Source organism: Panicum hallii, chromosome 7, assembly GCF_002211085.1.
Source record: "Panicum hallii strain FIL2 chromosome 7, PHallii_v3.1, whole genome shotgun sequence".
Taxonomy (NCBI): Eukaryota; Viridiplantae; Streptophyta; class Magnoliopsida; order Poales; family Poaceae; genus Panicum; species Panicum hallii.
In genome coordinates this window covers 41,998,992-42,020,052 of record NC_038048.1, presented here as the reverse complement: position 1 = coordinate 42,020,052, position 21,061 = coordinate 41,998,992, and the positions used below count along the sequence as shown (strand labels likewise).

The 21,061-nt window shown below is 50.6% G+C and overlaps 1 protein-coding gene and 1 long non-coding RNA gene across 4 annotated transcripts; both read right to left on the bottom strand.

Moving 5' to 3' along the window:
* Positions 1 to 7,855: 7,855 nt before the first annotated feature.
* On the bottom strand, positions 7,856 to 9,219 carry LOC112899160. Its single transcript, XR_003230011.1, has 2 exons — positions 8,660 to 9,219; positions 7,856 to 8,096 (listed from the first exon to the last, which is right to left on the bottom strand). It is a non-coding gene; the product is annotated as an uncharacterized LOC112899160 (long non-coding RNA).
* A 967-nt stretch (positions 9,220 to 10,186) lies between these two features.
* Positions 10,187 to 15,233, bottom strand: LOC112899159. 3 transcript variants are annotated; one of them, XM_025967510.1, is made up of 4 exons: positions 15,165 to 15,233; positions 14,834 to 15,080; positions 11,366 to 14,657; positions 10,187 to 11,007 (listed from the first exon to the last, which is right to left on the bottom strand). In XM_025967510.1, exons 1-4 carry the CDS (start codon positions 15,216 to 15,218, stop codon positions 10,443 to 10,445), a joined length of 4,158 nt encoding a protein of 1,385 aa, XP_025823295.1. In that variant the 5' UTR covers positions 15,219 to 15,233; the 3' UTR covers positions 10,187 to 10,442. The 3 variants fall into 3 exon arrangements, with proteins under 3 accessions (XP_025823295.1, XP_025823297.1, XP_025823296.1); XM_025967512.1 differs by having other exon boundaries at positions 10,647 to 11,007; positions 11,362 to 14,657; XM_025967511.1 differs by having other exon boundaries at positions 10,865 to 11,182.
* Between the last annotated feature and the right edge of the window lie 5,828 nt (positions 15,234 to 21,061).

Sequence of the window (21,061 nt, the reverse complement as noted above, 5' to 3'; positions counted from 1 at the left end):
GTAAAAATAAGTTCATGAGACCGTAACTAATCTAAACACCTCTTTGTGTGTTTGGCTACACAAGCAGGGAGGGAAAAAAAAAGAGTGCTGATGATGGCAAGTAGATCGAGGTGTCTGCTAGTTTACTGAACCCAGCTGGCTATGCCTGAGAGTAGATGCCTGGACGCATCCATCTCTAGCTAACCTCAACAACCCTGCAGCTCCAAAGTTGATTCGTGGTTGGGCAAAGATGGCAACGCGAGGGCGAGGGCAGCACGGCAACCACCCCCTACACGCGCCTCCTGCAGCCAGCTTTTGTGTTTTGTTTATCATGCACGTCCTCCTCTGCACGAAAGCTGTTGCTCTTGCTCTCTGGGGGGCTTGCCGGTTTCAGAGTTCGTTATCCGGCGCCCCGGTCTCGGTCTACCTCCGTTAGAATACGAGAATTTTCCCCAAAAAAGAGACTTTTCCCCAGTCTCGGCACCATCCAGTAGTTGATCAGACATGTATCTGATCCAGTTGTTTTCTCCTAACCTTCCAAAAGATCAGGCACCATCCAGTTTTGTCCACCACTTATTTAATTTGGAGCACTGAGGCAGCTGCTGACAGTTCTTAGACAGTTTTACATCACAACATGGATTATTATCTGAAGAAAAAAAGTGTCAGGCGCCATTCAGAGGAAATCAACTTGTCATAGTTCTATGTCACCGCTATATAAAATTGAAGTAAGCAGGTCAGAATTCCATCTTTGGTGTTCTGCCGTTGAATTTGAAGAGCAATCAATTTATTCCTTTGCTGGCAGCTACACTTTTGACAGTGACAAAATATATACTGCTAATCCGTTAAAAATTCTGTTGAAAGGGCCAGAAGAAACACCACTCGTACGTGGTTGCCTTAACTGAACCGTACCATATGGAAGGATCCGACAAATGCTCTTTCGCTGTCATCTACTAATTATCAGCTGGGTTTTTGTTTACTGGTTGCAGTGTTAGGAGAAGCCTAGCTATCTACACAGCAGAAGAATCTATGCTCTCCTGTGTAACATGGAGCAACATGGGTTAGGCGAGAATACCTAAATGGATTTTAACTTGAATTAGCAATAAGCAAAAAAAAAAAGAACAGCAGTGTGAGAGACTGTCACTGTTCGTGCAACGTGGTACTTGATCCAAGCATGAGTTCTGTCTGAAATCATGTCACCAATCATCATGGCGTGTCCTTTGATCATGGAATGCAGGGTTAGGTATGACGTCATTAAGCGGAACAGCTCCAACTCGTCCTGCTCGTTTGCTGGTAGTGCATCCCATTCTTGGGCATGCAGGCAGGCATGTCGCCAGTATCAATAGCCATATACTAATTATTATTAGGACACTACGTACTACTGTTATCCGAGCATGACACTCGACCTAATTAAAAAAATCTAAAAGCTTTCCGGATATATAACCTAATATTCCTGCTCGAATCCGGCATATATACACGGCCCATAATTGGTGGTGTGTGTGCATGCTCACACATGCATATATGCATGCATGCATGCATGAGGCTGAAATTTATCTTCTACCACTAGCTAGGAATAATCTTGTGTGTCCATCCACTTCACTTTTGTTGGATGGTGATGACGTGGATGATTATTCCATGCATGAATTAAGGCCATCACCAATAGAATAATATAGTAGATGAATAGTAGTCTAGTACGTACGTACTGTCAGCTAATTGTCAATATAAACTGTATGGCCAGATTGATTAAAGTTTACTTTCATGCACACTAATGTGCCAAAGAGGAAAATATTCTCAATGCATGTCTGCACTTTGTCCTTTTGCGTTTTCTGCTCCTCATTGGGCAATGGATTATTGAACAAATCATCTAGCAGCTAGCAATGAAGATAAGGCAGGATCTGAAGAGCGATAAGCACTGCCGACAACGACTACAGAAGTGGCAAAAACTAAAGAATCAAAAGACAAGCAGAAAAAGATCGAGATCACTGATGCACAGTCGTCTGCAGTCAGAACGATGTAACAGCAGCTGGTCGTCATATTCCACTGGCTAATTAGAATGCTTCCCATCATATGGCTGCTATGTTGCATTGCACTCCTAACATGCATGCAACAGCAAACTTTCAAAGATGTGCCTGTCAGCACTGTGGGCGTACGGACCCTGCACAGTGCGCAGCTTGGCCTTACTTACCAAGAAGATGAGGCCTGCGAGGCTACAAGCATGACCTGCATTGCCTTGACGGTGGATAGGCGGCTTGCTTGGCTATTGTTGGTTACATAAAAACATGAATGAAAGCAAAGATACAAATCAGGGTCACATTCATGGAAGGATCCCTGTCTAGGGTTCCAACACACATGCTAGATTAATGAGCTTGCGTGCTGCTGAGAGGTGATGGATGGAGCTGATCGATGCTGGCTAGAATGACACCACACAAATAAGATAAGGTGCGTGCCGTCCAAGGTAGCCCACAGGCCACAGACACACACTGTGCAGTGGTGCGCCACGCTACAGTGTGGGCATGCATGGTGGTGAATAGATAAACTGCGGGATTCTTTCCATGTCAACGCAGGATGTGTATGTATGGAACTAGACATGCTTGCACGCGTGCAGAGAACCCAGCCAGGCTGTGCCGTCGTGAAACGAAAGAGATCGGGTAGGGCACACCATCAGAGATGAACCTGGCGCCACTGTTCATCGGACCTGCAAGATTTGGCCGGGATCCTGATTCTCCTCTTACGATGCACAGCGATGACATCTATACTGCTACTTGCTTGTCACATGTCAACTTGCACAAACAACACATAACCAAAGTCATGGGCTGGCTGGCTGGCTGGTTCATGCATGCATTGTTGCCTGGGCACGGCCGACAGGGCGAGATAGCAATTGGTGCAAAGCCGGGCGAAGTTTCTTCGATCAGCATCGAGTGGATCGGCGACGACGCCTTTAACACGGGGAGCGAGGGGATCGATCGGTTGGCAGTCTGTTGTACCACGCACACACACACACACACAAATTGGTTCTTGGTTGCGCGCGGAACCGGTGGATCTGGATGCCAGAGATGTGCGACTTTAAAGTCGACGAGATGCAGTACGCTGTACGAACAGGCCGAACGCAATGGTGGCGTGAAAAGGACGCGCTTGGATCGTAGGATAGCTACTGCTGCTGCCAGGGGCGAAGCTACGTTGAGTTACCGTGGTGCACGTACACCATGGTGAAGTAGAAAAATGCAAGCAGGACGACTCAAATTTATAATAAACTACATTGAATATTGTATGCGTCTCTTTGATGTGCACCACCCTTGTTTGGACCCTGCCTTCGCCCCTGGCTGCTGCTGTAAAGAGCCCGTACCTGTGTGCAAAAAGCCCGGGTACGCCGGTCGAGTTCAGGGCGTGTTAGTACGGGGTTGGTCCGTACGTGCTCAGAATTCTCAGTTTATATTTTGCTCTGATCTCGTATCGCCTAGGCTATCCGACGTACGGTTTACAAATAAACATGCTCCATGACCCTTGTAAAAAATAATAAAAAATGCTCCGTGAGTATTCCTGTCCGTGCATTGCGGTACACAGGAACAGCGGCGGCGACGGACCGGCGGAGGGCGGCGGTCTTTGCCGTGCCGCGGCCGCCGGTCGGTCGTCGGTCGACTTCCAATGCAACTCCGAGTCAGCGCGAGCGTGACTAGGCCGGATCCCTGCTCGTCTCTGCGCGAGTCGTCCCGTTCTGGCTTAGCTAGTAGTGTCACAGTCGTGTCCGTTGACCTGCTTTGATGCCAAGGCCCAAGCGCAGACGACGGTCAGTTCCCTGTTCGTTCTCTGCGCGAGTCATCCCGTGCTAGCTACTAGCTAGGAGGAGGAGGAGTAGTCAGAGTCGTGTCCGTTGTCTCATTCGGATCTCCTATTCCGCGTCGACAACGACTCGCAGCCGTCGCTCTAAACTGCCGGCGATGCAGAGTCGCGGTAACCGCCCGGCAAAATGGTTGCGCGCCGGCCGGACGCAACGTTGCAACGGTCTGAGCCAAGGCGGCCCGAACGCAGACGACGGCGGTCAGTTCCCGTTCGCCAGTACACACGCCTGCCTCCATGCCGTGCCTCTCCGGCCAGGGTCCGGCCGATCTCGGGTGATCCAGATCCGGGGAGGGTCAACGGTTTTGCTGGCTGGCTAGGGTGGTAATTGGTAAACCCACCAGAGTTCGACCGTAAAAAACTGCACGCCATAGAACTTGAGCAGTGTCAGTAAACGGTTCTCTGTACTGTTCTGTGGACGTGCTAGAAGCTGCCAGGTTGGTATGTTCCGGCTCTCTGCAGTCTTTGGACTTGGTTGACCAAGCTGCTGGTATTAGTCCAACTTGGGATTAACTATTGGTCAGGTTGCATATGAAAAGATTGACCTGGAGGTTCTTCCTCCCACCATGCACTTGCTAGTTCTATTTCTCTCCGGTACTGAATACTGAATTGAACAGTGCGAAATGGATAGAAACTGATTTAGAGCTAGCTAGGAGTATGTAGCACATGCAGACGGCATTATTAGAAGTGCAAGCTACTAACTTCGCTTACTTAGCTTGACTTGGCATACTATTTAACTAACTTCAATTCAGTAACATACTAGGAAAGCAAAGTATGCAGTGTATAAACAAGCTGCTGCTTAGCTTGCTAGTATCCATCCATGAGAGAAACTAACCCAGGTGCTTACTGGGCAGCTCCCAACACACACCACGCATATATATGCGTGCACAAACCACCAGCCGTCCCCCGTCGTACAAGCTGCGCAAGCTCGATGCAGGAAGATGAGGCGCTTTGCGTCTCCAGCCAGCACACAGGCGCACGGCGCAGCAGCTGATTAAACCCTGCTGCGTCAGCCTGTGGCCGGGTTTGGTCGGTGTCGACAGCTCCGGCAGCAAATCCCACGACGAGCTCCCGCGCGCGGCCGGGATCACGAGCCACCAACGCAAACCACCACCACGGGATCCGAATAGATAACGAGCGTGACTGGCGGAGCAGATCGAGTCCTAGGAACGCATCGCGCGGACTCCGACGTCTCCCGCGCGCACGCCGAGTGCGGTGCACTGCAACGCACCACCAAGCGGCGAGCTGACTTTGGGAGCCGCGAGTAGCCTCGGTGTAAAGAAATGCGCGACTTCTCACGGTTGTCAGAGGGCACGCAGGGTTTGCTGCTCGATCGTGCCAGCGAGCAGCAGCGCGTGTCAACGCCTCTCGACGCCTCCTATGTTACGGGAAATAATGGAAAACAAAATAATACAGGCAAGAGATGATGCGTGCCAGCGTGTGCATTACTACCTCAATGCTTGAGTTAATAAGCGTCTTGATCTTAGCCCTTGATTCGGGCACCACGTTATGTTGCTTCGATGGAAGATGCCAGTGCAGAGGACTTGCTCCCAGAGCCACGCCGATGGACATGGGCGAGCACGGAAGCCGCCACACAAAAGATGAGAAATCCTTGGGGAGGGAGATTGCCCCTCTGAAGTCTAAGCAGGTTTATACTAACTAGGTAGTTCAAGTGCTTGTGCTAATTCTGAGTAAGAATTGGACCACGCTAACGGCACACTAGCTACTACTACTGTCTAGTAGCTCAAAACAAACCTGAGCAAGAATCTGCACGCAGAGACAACTATGAATAATAGGTTGGTCCTTTAGCCCACCCCACCCCACCACCAAAAAAAAAAGTTGGCTCTGGCGCGTGTCGACGGACGTACTCGCCGTACCAGTTCGGGTGGGAAACCGACAGAGCGGTGGAATACCGCCAGGGTCCAGAGTCCCGGACATGACATGTATCGCCTCGGTTCCCGGAAATGCCCGCTTTGTCGGTGCTGCAAGGAGTTCCCGAGCTCCGATGGCAACGAACCGAGAGAGGGACACGTACGCGCGCTTCGGCCGCCTACTCCCCACTAAACAAAGCCCGCGACCGCGACGGGAGCCTGCGGGTGCCGCGCGAAGCTACCTGGCGCCCGGCTGCCTACTCCTACTAAACAACTCGCTCGCTCGGCCACGCCACGGCAGCCGCGCCTGGCGACGGCGGCGGCGCGCAAGGGGACAGAAGGCACGGCGCCACGGTCGAGGAGACGCAGGGGCCGTACCAGGCACCCGATCGGCCCGCGTCCTCCTACTCCAAAGGCTGCTGCGCGAGGCCCCCCAGGCCACCACGTACACCAGGCGCGCATGTGGTTGCAGGTGGTGACACGCACCCGACGTGCGGCGCGGTTAAGAAGCAACGCCGCCGTGTCGCGTCGCGTGGGCGCGCGAGTCACCGTGCACCCCGGGCGCAACGTGGCGCGGGGCACGCGCGTCCATGTGCGGCCGCGCCGCGGCCCCCGAGGCCAGCCGTTCGATTGGTCCCTGACTCCCTGGCGGCCGGCCGGTGCAGTGCATGGGCGCATCACCATTTGACGTTGTCACGTTGATGTCCGGCCCGGGGCGCGGCCGGGCCAGACACGCACCAAAACTTAAGACCAGATCAAATGCTCGGCCAGGCAGGCTGCAGGTGCGGTGGAGGAGTCGGTTATAAAATTGCCGGCGTACGTCGGTCCGGCGTCGAATGTCAGCGCTAGCTATGTGGATGCGGGCAAGGGCACACAATAAGGACGTCGACGTCCGTGCGTGGTGGCTAGCGCGTGTCAAGTGTCTGGTGCGCGGGCGAATTGAAGGAGTTGTGGCTCCAGGCTGGATGGGCTGGGCAGCGTGCATGCACTCGCCCGCTCGGACGCGTGCCGACAACGCCGTGCGAGCCGAGCTTGGCAGAGCGTCCGCGTCCACGCGCCTGGCATGTGATGTGGCCAAAACGAAGCAAGGGTGGTGCAGCAAAAGTACAAACCCGACCGTTCCTAGTACAGTAGCTGATACGACCCTGAATTCCCGATCGATTTCTTGGCCCGACGACATGGCTGCAGCCTGCAAGGCGTCGTTAAGGATAAGCTTGACCAGATCATCCTCCCGGTAAGTAGCAGCGGTAACAGAGAATGGTATGATCCGCCGAGCCGCAACTTGGGCCTATCTGCGCGTCCGGTCACGCGGGCCAGCGCCCAGGCAACGCCGCCGGTACGGTCGACAACAACACAGCACAGACGAGAGATGATGCAGACGGGGCCGAAGAAGAAGGTCGCGCATCACTGTGATGGGCCCGGGCCCCCTGGGAGAAAAAAAGATTAAAAAGGAAACGTCGCGCGTCAGTCCCGTCGGGGCGCCAAGGAAAGGGGCCTAATCATGCGGTGGATGGCGCGGTCGGCGCATCCATCCAAATCCGGCCGGGAACGCGCGTGGAGCTCTCGGTGCCGTGCTCGATCCGGTAGGGAACGAATTGCCGTTGCGGGGGCAACAGCACAGACACTGTATGCGCCGGCGGCCGCCGTCGCGTGCGCCGCGCTCGGGCTTGGACGTGCACCACTTGACGTCCCGTTTTCAAGGCCCTGTAGCTCTGGTGTAGCGAGTACCAAACCCGGTAACGCCCAAGCGCCCGACGCCGAGGGGCCAGGCGGCCCTGGCCACACGAGAGGGACGCGAACGAACGGCGTGTGCCGCCGGCGCCGGTCGCTCGCTCCGGCCTTGCGGTCCGTGTCGCGGTCGTCGTGGCAAGCCAAGCTCTGCTCGAGCTCGACCCTCCGCCGATGCGTGCCGGAGCACGCAGCTAGCTTGCTAGCGCTGCTCTCCTTTCTCATGCGGGGCCACGGCATTGGCTGCGCCGCGCTCGTCCTGGTGACCTGGCCCGCTCGCTGCGGTCGAGCTGGCTAGGTGTTCGGAAGTAGCCATCCTGTGCGTCCCCGGGAACAGTTCCGGCGATCGCGATGCCGTGTTGGTTTTGGCGAGGACGAACGCGAGATGCCGATAGAGAGAGAGAGAGAGAGAGAGAGAGAGAGAGAGAGAGAGAGCACAGGTGATGTCGCAAAGATGCAGTTGGCCCAAATGGTAGCGGGACAGGCCACGTGAAAAATGCTGGGCCGGGTATTGGTGAATTTTGCAGTGACACGAAATGGGCCAACAAGGGGCTCCTTCCATCCAGTACCGAAACAAAAAGATTCTCGTGCACATCTTCCTTACTCGATGCCACCCCTGTCTTGTACTCTTGCTGGATTCTCCCCACTCTTTGGTCTTGTCTGAATCGTAGTCCTCTGGAGCATGTTCTACACCAACATACGGAGTACTACTGATCAGCGGCTCAGCGCAGCAATAGCATCCGTTTAGTGAGATAGCAAAGAATTTCTTTTAAAAAAAATCATTATACATCATTCCATAATTCACGAAATAAGCCAGCAAGTCTACTGAGGCGCAGACCCAGAGAGACTCGATAAAAAGCTTCCTGACAAATCTCAAACTAACCTCCATTGTCATATCTGGCCCTACAAATCTCAACAGATAATTACGAAAATGCCATTTCTTCCCACATCCAATGATTCAGTTCACTAGACTTGAGGTGCCTAATGCCCAGTACTTGGCAATCTTTGTCGAGCAAAACAATCTAAACATTCAGTTCACAGAACATGTGACTTGACTGCCTCTCTAATAAACTGATCGCGAGACGACTTAAGCAACCTATTATTAGTAATCAGAAACATAACTGCAACATCTCCAATCTTCGTAACATGGATGTAAACAGCCATCAAATAGTAATCAGAAACATAACTGCAGCATCTCCAATCTTTGTAACATGGATGTAAACAGCCATCAAACACGGAGTGTTTCTTACCTGCTTCACATGTGGTCCAGCCTGCACAAGCATCACAACACCAGAATCGCTTGGTTCCGTCAAAATAGATGAAGGTACATTTAACCCCTTGCCAGCTATATTCTATTGCTGCGTCATGGCATTGCCTTGCAGTTCGCTGGTAAATCTTCCTTGAACTTTGGCTTCTCTTCTCCTGGTGAAAGCTGCACCGATTCAAAGTATTCATTGTAATTATCATTAGCATCTTATTCATAATTGCTGCTGTAAGTTTGTAAATAAGCCTCCTCCCCTTCCTCCTGGAAAGAAAGCAGCTTCTATCAACTTTCATTTGCAAGGCAAAAAAAGGGGTAAATATCTCAAAAAAATAAGCTATGACAAAGATCTTTGAGAGTAGAAAAGGCATTTTTCCATGTTCCTCGAGGAGATTTCTTCTGCAATCTCATTTATTGTTCCTTTTGTCATCATATTTGCCTTGCATCTACATAATCATCATCTGACAACAGGTCAACCTCAACTGTTTGAAGTAGCTTTACACCCTCTTTTTCCTTGGCAGCCTTCATATGTACCTGATGGATGACAACCTAGAAAAGGTGTATCATAGGAGAGTTAACAAGACAGTATAAGAAAATTCAGACGCAAACTTGATATCATTAGATTCGTATTGAAAAATACTTTTTATGGGTATAGATTTGTATCGCACAAGTGAAGAATTAATTGAGTAATTGTTGGCCAAAGCCTTGTCCTAATGAAATGAAATACGCATTGTAAAAAATAGAGGGAGTATTTGGTAGAAACGAGCAGCTTGCCTTGCAAATCTATGCAGACCTGTTATCTCTTAGGGTGCCAGTAATCTTTTAGTGAAGTAGCCCAGATGGTGGTTTGGAGTCTGGGACGCAAGTTAGCATCAACAGGGATAGGACCTCAACCAGACCAATCCTTGTACCGTGCTCCCAACTGATCCAAGAAGCTATCAAAATCAAACCTTTTTGTGGCTTGTAGTTTTAGGGAGAACTGTCATTGAATGTTGAGCACTTCACACTATCTGCCCTTGACTTCTGCAATTGTTGCCTCTATGGCTTGTCACAGAACTATTTGAATCAGTTTCTGTAAATTTAGCATATGACTGCATGCATTGAAGGTTATTGTATTCCCCTATACAACACAACTGATCTTTACCCTATACAACACATTGAAGTCCTGTCCTGATTGGCAAAGTAAGATCACAAATGCTAATCAGTATTCACTGAATTTAAAAAATTGCAGATAAACATGAACCATAAAATTAGGTACCTCTAGTAAACCATGAGTTCCATTCATGTTCAGGCTCGGAGGGCCTTCAAACGTTAACTTGACCACCTCATCCACTCACCATTTCCTGTGGATGCTCTCCACAATGTCCTGAGTGACCCCTCCTGGCCCAACCATCCTCTCCATCCTCAATGCCGCATCCCTGAGCCATAGTTGGACATTTCTACCTTGCAGATTCATGTTATTGAATATTTCAACTGACAACAGCATGCTTTATTCCGCCCAAAAGGAAAAAAAATCATCACAAAAAGAAGCTCCATGCAAACTTCATTAAAAGTTTGAAACACAGTACAACGGACCGGAATGTCCTCTACAAGATGAGAACAAGAACAAATGCTGCTCAATCTCTTCAAAATATGATCACATTTTTATCTATTGGATACTAAGTGTAAACATCAGAATGCAGATAAGTACGAGATGAACTGAAGAATAAGAGGGTACAGCAATGGCATGGCAGAAGTCTTTGCCACGAAAATTAACAGCAGTCAGCAACGTCCTAGTAGAGCCTGCCAAAGCAATCAGAGGCGCCGCAGTAGCAATTTTTAACCTTCTCATTGCCATTCTTGTCATGGACCTCACCTACCTTATAATTATAATGGTAGGTCAGCTCCTGTAGTGGCGGGATATTCTCAACAGCAAAAAACATAACATGTGGCATCCTCATGTCATCATGGTCCCAGAGAACATTTTGGGCATAGAGGTTCGGTGAACAACTATGGTTGATGAATCTTCCCACATTACCCCACTCAGCTGCATCTATTGTGAAGCCTTCCATTGTCTTGGAGGACAAGGTAGAAGATTGTACACCAACCACTGATTTTAGCCCCTCCCAAAGTTCTTCATCATGGTAGTTACTACCAATATCAAATAGATACTCATCATTCTGTCTCTTTTCAGCTTCTCCATCTTCCAAGAGCTCACCGGTATACTCGCATATGAAACTGCCTGAAGATATAGAACTGAGGGATCTTACACCCCAACCTGTCTTACCGGTCTTGAAAATTTCTAGTGGAATTTTGATACCATGCTGACTCACCCTATTGTGGCATGATGGAGGGCACCTACAGGTAGTGGTGAAAAATTGGTTAGCAAACTTGCATACAAAGCTGGATTATCAGCTCAGTTTTAAGCTAATTGATGTTTGCTTGTTGTCAAAATCTTGTGGGCCAATTCTCGATATGCCACAATCTTCTGCTGTTCCTAATGTTTCCTTTTATGTCTCACTGTCATCTGGATCTAAAACCAACAGTCAGCGTTAATGTGACATCACATATAAGTTTGAACAGGAAAGGAAAATTTCTCCTGGTCTATAATTTAAATATGGTAAGTTACAAAACATAGCAGAACTATATAACAACAAAAAAACATTCTGTCAGGTTGACGGTTATTTGCATTTGTTAAGTTTGTGCACAGACCTACCTGCACGATGGACCGCATTCATATATGAGAGGCCTGGCCTCGACGATTGCACCATTGAAATTGAATGGGATTTCCCCTCCATTCTTCACCACACAAGCACATCTAATAGAGTCCGAGCAGCCATTTGTGCAGTCACAACCCGCTGGAAGTTCTTTTTCATACCAAGTTGGATATATGACCTTGGTGATGTATTTAAATGGCGCTGGCCTCATGTCATCAATTGTGTTGATGACACATATGGGTATCCTCTCGCTTCCCTGAGATATATCAGGCAAACAAAGACCTTCACGAACTTTGGATTTCCTCGTCGCCTTGACTGTGTGAAGGGCTAATTCTGGTTGTCCTGCAATCCTCCGTAGCTTGTACTTGAAGACCATCTCACCTTTCGGGCCTTCTTTCCAACATTCCACCACCTCGTACAACCCATCATAAATAAAAGTCGAGGTTTGCTTGCCTCTAGATGGACCAAGTTTGCTTTTAGTTTGACCTTTGAACCCATGAATCACTCGAACCGGGGTCTTGGTTTCTATGCAATTCTTCAAAGCGAGATTACCCCGTTCCAGCTTTTGATCGTCTGCATCTTTATTGCCGCCAGCCTTTCCTCCGGAGCCAGTGTATATTAGTTCATCTGAGCTTGATAGCTCATCAGGATAGCCTCCAGAAGCAACAATACTTATAGCAACTAGAACACCATTCACCTTAGAAGTGTCAATACCTGCTTGATTCGGGCGATGGAGACCAACTATAGATAGCTCAACTCTAAAATGAAATTCATCGCCAACTTCAACACCAGGAACATTTCCCACAATGGCCCCAAGCTTTTTATAGATAGGGTCTTTCTTTAAAGCATACATTGCTTCTAAGTCAATCCTCCCAACACTGCGAATACCTTGTTCCTCAACTTGCATAAGCTTTCGACATATTGCCTGGAACAATTGGAGCAACTTCCTAACTTTGCTTCGAGCATCCACATCATGGTCCCCAAGTTGCCTATGGTGTGACCCAAAAGGAACAGATGGAGGAACCGTGACACATATTTCTCGCTTTTCTCCATACACGACTAGCGCCTTGGAGTCATCAGGAACAGATGGAGGAACCGTAACACATATTTCTCGCTTTTCTCCATACATGACTAGCGCCTTGGAGTTGTCATCATCTTCCAGGTTAGAATTGTCATTGTCCTCCATTGTCTCATCGTTGATCGGTTCACTGGAGGCCACTTTTCCTGTCAATAATTTTCTTGGAGTAGAATATTGTCCCTTAAGCTTATTCATACGAGGAAGGGATTTGGAAGCCCTAGCAACAGACTTTCTTCCTCGTGACCAAGGGCATCTGTCAGGAGCCATCAATGCTTGAACAATTAGTTGGTCAGGCACAAGGTTCAGACCATTATTTTCTTCAATTTGATTGGTTCCAACATGTTTTCCAAACTTGGACTCCCTATCGGACCTATGTAAGTTGCCCTTGCCTATACCATCACCCTTCAGCTTACGAGCAACCTTGTTTTGCTTTACTTTCACATTTGAGCATGTCACTTCTTTTTTAGTGCTCAAAGTCTTACTTTGCATCTTCTCTGCCACACAGGCCTTTGCATCACAAAGCAATGCCACAGTTGTCTCGTCACTCTCCAAACTCTTTCCTTTTGTTTTTGCATCAATGGGATCACTCAAAGGTGTCCTAAGAGTACTCCTATTGAAGCTTCCTTCAAGTTTATTTTTCATCTTATCATCCACCACTACCCGTGCTACATGCTTCCCTTCATGCGGTGAGTGTGTCCCCTTCATCTTCTCATTGGAACTATTTCCCAGTGTAGCTTTTGCGACAACATTTAGCTGCAGGTCACCATCTTGTTCAGTACCAACAAAATCATCTAGAACTTGGACTCTATTATGAGCCCAGTTATGACCTTCATCCACCATTCTCTTGCCTTCCAATTTCTCATTAGAGGCCTCTTGTGCTAATGTTGAAGCAGCAGCCCCACCTAAAACTGGAATTGACACCATGGTGTCACTGCTAGTGACAGGTGTGGCTTCTAACAGCAAACCCTCTTGATCTCCACTGTCTGTAATAGTAACAGCAGACCTTCTGCAGCCAGAAGGAAATGTCTGTACGGGTGAGACCTCCAAAACTCCACTGCCTTTGGTGGTAACAGCAGTCCTCCCACAGCCAGGTGGAAATTTGCGTACTGCTGAGACCGCCCTATTCTTGGGTGGTGGATTCACAGCGGACGTCAACCATCTCTTTGCTCTACTTCCTGCAACTCCATTTTCCTTCCTCTCTAAATCACCACCACCTGTTCTGTTTCCCATTTCCATGGCATCCCCATCAGCAGCAACCTCCTCCCTCCCCACCTTGGCACTGCCACCATCTCCCTGCTCCTTGACTGCCAAACAAACAGCACCGTCACCACCATTCTGCGCAGAACTAGCAGCACCAACAATGCCACAACTCTCCAGTACCTTTACCGGTGGTGCAGCCACCTCAAACACCCTGTTCCCCTCCTGACCATCCAACGACAGCACGCCTGCATCACTCAGCAATTGTGCCTCTTTATTCTCCCCCTTGTCTCCATCCTCCCCTGCCCTCTGAGGACCCAACTGAGGCATGGCATGCGAGCGGGAGCCGTTGCATGCGGCAGGCGAAGCAGCTGCAGGAACAACCAGCTCCTCCACCTTGTTTCGCACCTGCTGATGAGGGGCCCCATTCTGCGCTGCAGCTAAAGCGGCAGCTTCCTGGACCTTATCAGACCCCTGCTGCTGAGGCAGGTCGCCGTTCTGAACCGCAGGTGAAACAGCAGCGGGGGCAGCCGCCTCCTCAACCTTATTAGACCCCGGCTGCGGAGGCATGTCGTCCTTCTGAGTCACAGTTGAAGCAACGGCGGGGCCGACCGCCTCCTCCATCTTATCCATCCCCTGCTGCCGAGGCAGGGCGCCGTTCTGGGCAACGGGTGAAACGGCGGCGGGGCCGACCGCCTCCTCCCCCTTATTCCCCGAGCCCTGCTGCCGAAGCAGGGAGCCGTTCTGGGACGGAGGCGAAACGGCGGCAGGGGCGATCGCCTCACCCGCTCTGCCGCTCAGGACGCCGGCGCCGCCATCCACGCCGTTCTCCCCATCGCCGGCCGCGGCCGCGGGGGCCGGTGCGGGCGGGGGCGCAGGCGGGGGACGGCCGCACCCGGGCGGCCAGGACCGCTTGGCGGAGACCCTCCCAGGCCTCAACATGCGCGCCGCGTGCGGCGCCGGCGACTCCACCCCGACCCCCACCATCGTCGTGCCGTGTCCCAAAACCTGCAAGGCTGCGAAATCCAGATCGAATGAGGGGGGCAAGCAACATTAATCGAATCGTGCCGCACCTATAAATCATCAAACCCTAGAATCCCCCACCAATCGACTCCGCATCCCGCACGATGGCGGCGGCCCGACCGACGCGACAGCCAACCGAACCAGGAGGAGGGGCGCGCGAGGGGCTCACCTTTTCTCCGAGATTCGCGGGGCGGCGCGGGGCGTCTGCCGTGGCGGCGAGGCTGGCGGCCTGGCGCCTGGCGGGGGACTGGGGGAGGAAGTGGGGAGCGGAAAGGGGTGATGGAGAGAGCTGGGAAGGTGGCGAGCGGGGCGGGCGCCTGGCGGGAGGGGTGCGTGCCACGCATGCGCGCGCGCTCGCGGCTCGGCCCTCGGACGCTTCCGTTTCCGGTGCAGTGCAGGTGCTGCTTGCTGCCTTGCTGGAAACGATCGGCAGTCAAACGAGCCGGAATTTTTCTACACTTGTTTATAAGAAGAACCAGAAGAAGAAAGCAAGTGCTCACCCCTTTTTCGCGAAACGAACCCTGGTGGACGAGATTTTCCATTTCCACTCTCATCCCTGCTTGGCGCCCTTTCTCGATCACCGAGTTCATATCTGGCTGTCTGCCGGACTGCCTCAGAAAGCATAGCAAGGAAGCGACGATGATGCAGCGAGGCAGAAGGACCGAAGGAGCGGCGGCCCATTTATCCCGTCGAGTGGGCTGGACAGAGTTGGGCTTCCACTCTGTTTCTTTTTGAGCCGTCCAAATCTGTTTTATTTGCACGACGACATTGCAGATTATTCAATTCATCAGGTGAGGAATAAATAGGTCCAGACGCAAAACATAAGGAAAGGAGATTTGAGCCCAGGATATGTTTGGACGCTTATGGTGGCCTGATGGGCCTCTATTATGCTCTGGATCGGGGCTAGATTTCTAGCCCACCTGCTATTTCTGCTAGCTTCCATTCCAACTTTGTCGAGGGAATTTCAAAGGCAAGGCAACTTGCAGAGTTGCAGTGTGCGCTGCTACGCTTGTTGTTTGTATCCTGTATCCGTCAATCCGGCCAACAAAACAAGATCATGCACATGCACAGCAACAAAAAAGCTTCTGGGATCGAGCCTCATCCTGCGTATTCCTCTCCCTGCCGACTGGTAGGCGCGCTGGTACGCATCCAGGAGAAAACTCTCCCATTCCACGTGCCAAGCCGCGGGGCGTGCACCTGCGCTGCTGCACGGCCGGGCGGTGTCGCTGACGCACGGAAATTCCCCGCCGTCGAACCGAGACAAAAACAAAAGGAGTGGAAGCTCGAGACCACGGCAGCGCGGTAGTGGAGACCGGCGGGGCGGAGGCATCGCGGGGCCCCCGCGCCGCGCCCCGCGGGCGCGCGTTACCTTTCGCACTCGCACCTGGAGCGCCCTGGACCGGAGCGGAGGTGCCAGGTTCCGGTGCCGCGCCCGCCCTAGCTACGACAGCGACCTCCACCGTGGCTCCATTAGGCTCGACCTATCGTCCCCACCCCCAACCGCACGGAGACGCGAGAGGACTCCGGCGAGGTCAGCAGTCAGCGCAGCACAGCGCGAGGACAAACTGACCCAGGCCGCGCGGGCGCGGCCACCCACCGCGCCCGGCACCGCCGCGGCCGGCCAGCGACTCGTGTCGCGCGTGCCCGTCGTGCATGTGCCGAGTCGGGTAGTGGTACGGCTGGGCGTGGGGCGGTTCGGTTGACCTGAACCTGATCGAGCGATGGCAGTGCGGAACAGGGAAGGTTGGCCAGGCGCTTCGCGTGGTTGGCCGGCCGTCGCCCCGCGCGTCCACTGAGACCTGGCGGCCGGACCATCCTGGCGATGGATGTGTGAACGGCCGGCTGCCATCGGCCAAAGCTACATCCGCCATCAAATCTTCTCGGTACGTGTTCCACAGTGACGTAACGCTACACGCCGGGGATGAGCACTGCGCTGCGCGTACAGGGTGCAGCGAAGCACTGAAGCAGAAACAGCTGCTCGCCGGACGCCGGTCGTGGCTCCGGAATGTGCACACCCCTACCGTGACGTGTGCCCCCCCCCCCCCCCCCCGCCGATGTCAATGGCCGAAGGGTCGTCGTCGTCGCGCGCGCAGATGCGACGCGACGCGAACGGGTTGGGCCGGATACGCGGCGGATTTGATTTGACCCCCAGGCAGCGCCAATTTCTTATTCTGTTTCGCTCCTCCTGCCCGCCCAACGGACGAGGACGACGCATCCATCGATGCGAAACATATTAGTTGTATATTCGGGAGTGGAGGCGGTGAGGTCACGAAGGCGACAGTTGAGGACCCGGCGTTGAATTTTGGAGCTTGCTGTCGGGCGCTCGCTTCGCTTGCCCCGCTGCTCAGCTCGACCAACCAATCCGATGTGCGGAAGGTAGTGGGCTTCATTTTTCATTTTAAAAATGCGTAGTAGGGAGCAATTTTTTTTTCTGCCTGCTGATGGAGAATCCATTCCATCCCGTGGAGTCTAGCTACCTAAACTTGGATATAGATAGACTCTACTTCCTCCGCCTTAAAAAATAAATTATCCTAAAAATTTTAGAATAAATTAACAAGAAGGTAAAATGATCATGTTTGCTCCTATTTATTACCTATATTTAGTACTAATTGATTCTTGCATGCACATGTACTTTCTAAATAGGATAAGATGATTTGTTTTTGGGATAATTTTTAAATCCTAGAATGACTTGTTTTTTAGGACGGAGGGATTATCTCTTATCTACAACTAAAAAAATTTAGATGGCGGAAAAACTTTCGCTCCTACGTTGCCCCTCCTCCCCGTTAAAATCCCGCATGTCGTCAAATCGATCGATTCATCCTGCCATCCGTGCTTGCCATCTGCAAAACACAGCCCACGCCTGCGCCGCCACTCTTCGCCCCTGTCTTTCCACAACGCCCGTCAATCACGCCCACACGGCACATCATTTTCTACCCTCCCAACGCCAACTCCACCTTCGCCGGCCGCCACCACACCACATCGCCCTCCTTGTCTGGCGAAATCCGGCCACTACGATTCATTCCCGCTGCAAGTAAGGTAAAAAAAAATAGATTCCCCTCATCGTCCTCTTTCTTTTCCTCCAAATCCCAAACCCTCCAAATGGTGATGGAAGCTTCCAGGTAATTTCATTGCCTGATTAAATATATTTTGCTCTTTCTACAATTTGATGGATGATGGCTTGATTATGATGTGATCCTGATAATTGATGCATGATGGCTTGATTCTAACGTGGCACCTGGTTAGATTCTAATAATATATGAAAACTGTATAATATTTATACAGATCTGATGATTTTTGGCATGGTACTTTCCCATATCTTTCAGGTTTTAGTATAGTACCCCAAGAAGACTGGAGGAGCTATATATTGCTTCTTATGACTAAGAAGTTGAGAAATGTCATTCTTCAGGGTAATTTTTTGGACAATATTAATCTTTTGTTGACCATGGGTCCTTTTTTCAACGATTAAATAATAGAGGATCAGATTTTGTGGTGGCTAAATATGTTAAGAAATAAATTTAACTAGAATTCTTTTTAGGGTTTTCTTGAGTAGATAAAATTAAGGACTTGTAGTTTTATATAGAAATATGGATCATGTGACTAACATATATGATGGATACAAAAGAGCAGATATGCACTTAGGTGCTTCTTCCATCTTTGAGCTTTAAGCAACATCTTTTGGATTTAATAATATGCTTTCTCTTCAATTTCAGTAGCTTCTACGTTTTATTATATGTGGTCATGCTTTATTGTATTGCCATGCTCTAATTTCACCTCCAGCGTTGCACATGCACAGACCTATTTAATATAAAGTAGGGTTCGTTGCCAATGGATACTCTGATTGCGTAGCATTGTTTAATTATCTCAATATGATGGAACATGATTAAAAATAATTATTACCTTGTTGAATGCTCTGTGTATTGCACTATAAATCTTGAACCGCCCGTAGGCACAAATCTAGTATAATATAATGGAGAAAACTAAAATTCTTCTCCACTGGCCAATCGTGGGCAACATTTTCTTTTGTTAGAACGCGACTCGGATTTGCGGATTTGTTAGACAAGTAAATAAAACGAGCAGGCACCTGGCGGCAGTGCGGAGGTCCGGGAGTGATTGTGCTGACTGCTTCATCTAACGTGTTTTAGTAGAAATGGTTCAGGAGCAGTGTACATGAAGGAAACTTTGTTCTATAACATGCAGTGCTGCATTCAGATATCGCCAGTGGCCGCTGACCGGACGGTGGAGACGTTCAGCTAGCACGCGCTCGTTTCAGGAAAGATAGCATCGACCGGTAACTGCTGAATTTTGGTATGGCCTCGTAGGCTTGTAGCACAGCCTTCTTCAAGCTTCACAGATCCTTTGCGTTGCGTCTCCAACTGGTATTCATTGGAGTGTTCTGTCGATGACCTAGCTAGATAAAGCTATATGTTGGCACCATCCTCTGTATCCCATCGGCCTGTGCAAATTCGGGATTAGTTCTGCGCGTGCGCACGTACGACGATCGAGTCAAGAAATCAGCTTTCCACCGCAAAGGAACATTCCCCTAATCCCCTCAGCCTGTCAAAAAAAGAAAAGCCAAGCCTATCTTTTCTCGCCGCCTTTATTTTCGTTCCACTGCACAGGTCCTTTTCTGGACATTCTCCTCCTCCTGAGAGAACCGATTCGATGACGTACCTGCCTCGATGTCATGGCGCCACCGCGACGCGTCGATGCTTCTTACCTGCAGCTATCCATCCATGCTTGACCAGCAGCCAAGGTCCAAGAAGGGAGCACTACAATTTCCTGCTCACATTGGTTCGCAACGACTGGACGTGTTTTGTTTTGTTTCCAGCAAACCTAGTTAAAGAATGTAGCAGCCATGTGAAAGCTAACCTCGCCCAAAGAGTGGTGGCCATCAGGCCACGCACGCATCTTCAGACCGGCTTGACCTGCTGCATGGAGCTCGATCGACGATCACCACCCCCCCCCCCCACCCCCCCACCCACGCTTGCTTGACCAACCACCATTTTCCCATCGCCGGAACAGGCCAAAACCGCCACCGCCCGCTCGTCCCGTTGCGAGCGATCTCATTCTCCCGCTTGTTCCAGAAGCCTGAAGCCCAGCGGATCCATACGATTCCCTACCAGAGTAGCAGCCCGGCAGCGTCGTCCCAAGCAGCCAGGGACAAGAACCGAAAGGCTCCAGGACAAAAGGTAGGGTGAGAGACTGAGAGGGACATGCGATTTGCAGCCATAAGCTATGGTTTATAAACTGTACGTACACTTGGAAAGCGGGGGTTTACAAACGACATGCCGATTTTAAAAGGGGAGGGGGGGAGATCGGGGGCCTGAAAGAAAGCTGCAGTTGGCCTGGCCGCAACCGAAAGGCGCGCGGTCCTCCCGTATCGGCGACGGCGAGCGCCGGATTCTTGCCTGCGCGCCGACGGGGGCGTCCACTACTCATCACGACTCGCGGGGAGGAGGACGGAGGACGACGCGGGCGGGCGGTCCAGGCCTGGTTGCCGCGTGGAGTTAACGTCGGATGGGGGCCGCCGCCACTCGCTTCCTCTCGTCGTGCTCTCTGCCTCTCTGGGCTCTGGCTCCTCCTCCGGTTGTTCATCTATTTACTTAGACCCTCCACAATGTATCGTTTGAGTGATGCATGCTCCAATTGGAAAGAGAGTATATAGGCTTCACTCTCAACACTGCAACGCGATACCCGAACTAAAGTGTGTTCGTTTTCTACCCTCTAAATTTTAGACCTATCACATCAAAGAGAATCTTATTATTTAGAAGTATTAAATAAATCCTAATTACAAAACTTTTTGCACAGATGGATGCTAATTCGCGAGATAAATTTAATGAGCCTAATTAATCCATAATTTGCCACAGTGATGCTACAGTAATCATCCGCTAATCATAGACTAATATACCTCATTAGATTCGTCTCGCGAATTAGCCCTGAATTCTGCAATTAGTTTTGTAATTAGACTTTATTTAATACTTCTAAATAATAAGATTCTTTTTGATGTGACCCCTCTAGGACCGGAAACCAACAGAGCCTGGTAGCGATAAACCTACAAACGCCGATGCCCATCGAATAAACAAACAAAAAAACTGAAGTTTTGCTGTCGCTTGCTCTTACTGATGCTTCATTATTTTATTTATTCTACTGTGACATGGGACCCACAAGCAATGCCTGCCGCTGCTGCACAACGAGAGCGGTACCTGTGTTCGTAGAGTGATGCCCTTTTTATTTCCAGCCCCGCTCGCACGCTATGGAAGGCCTTATTCCACCAGATTGAATTCCATCGATCCTCACTTGTCACCAGATTGAGATCCTTCTCGACCTTTATTTGTTCACTGTCATCTCTCTTGTTTCCTTGTTAAGTGTCTTGCGCTGTACTTTCGCAGCCACAGCA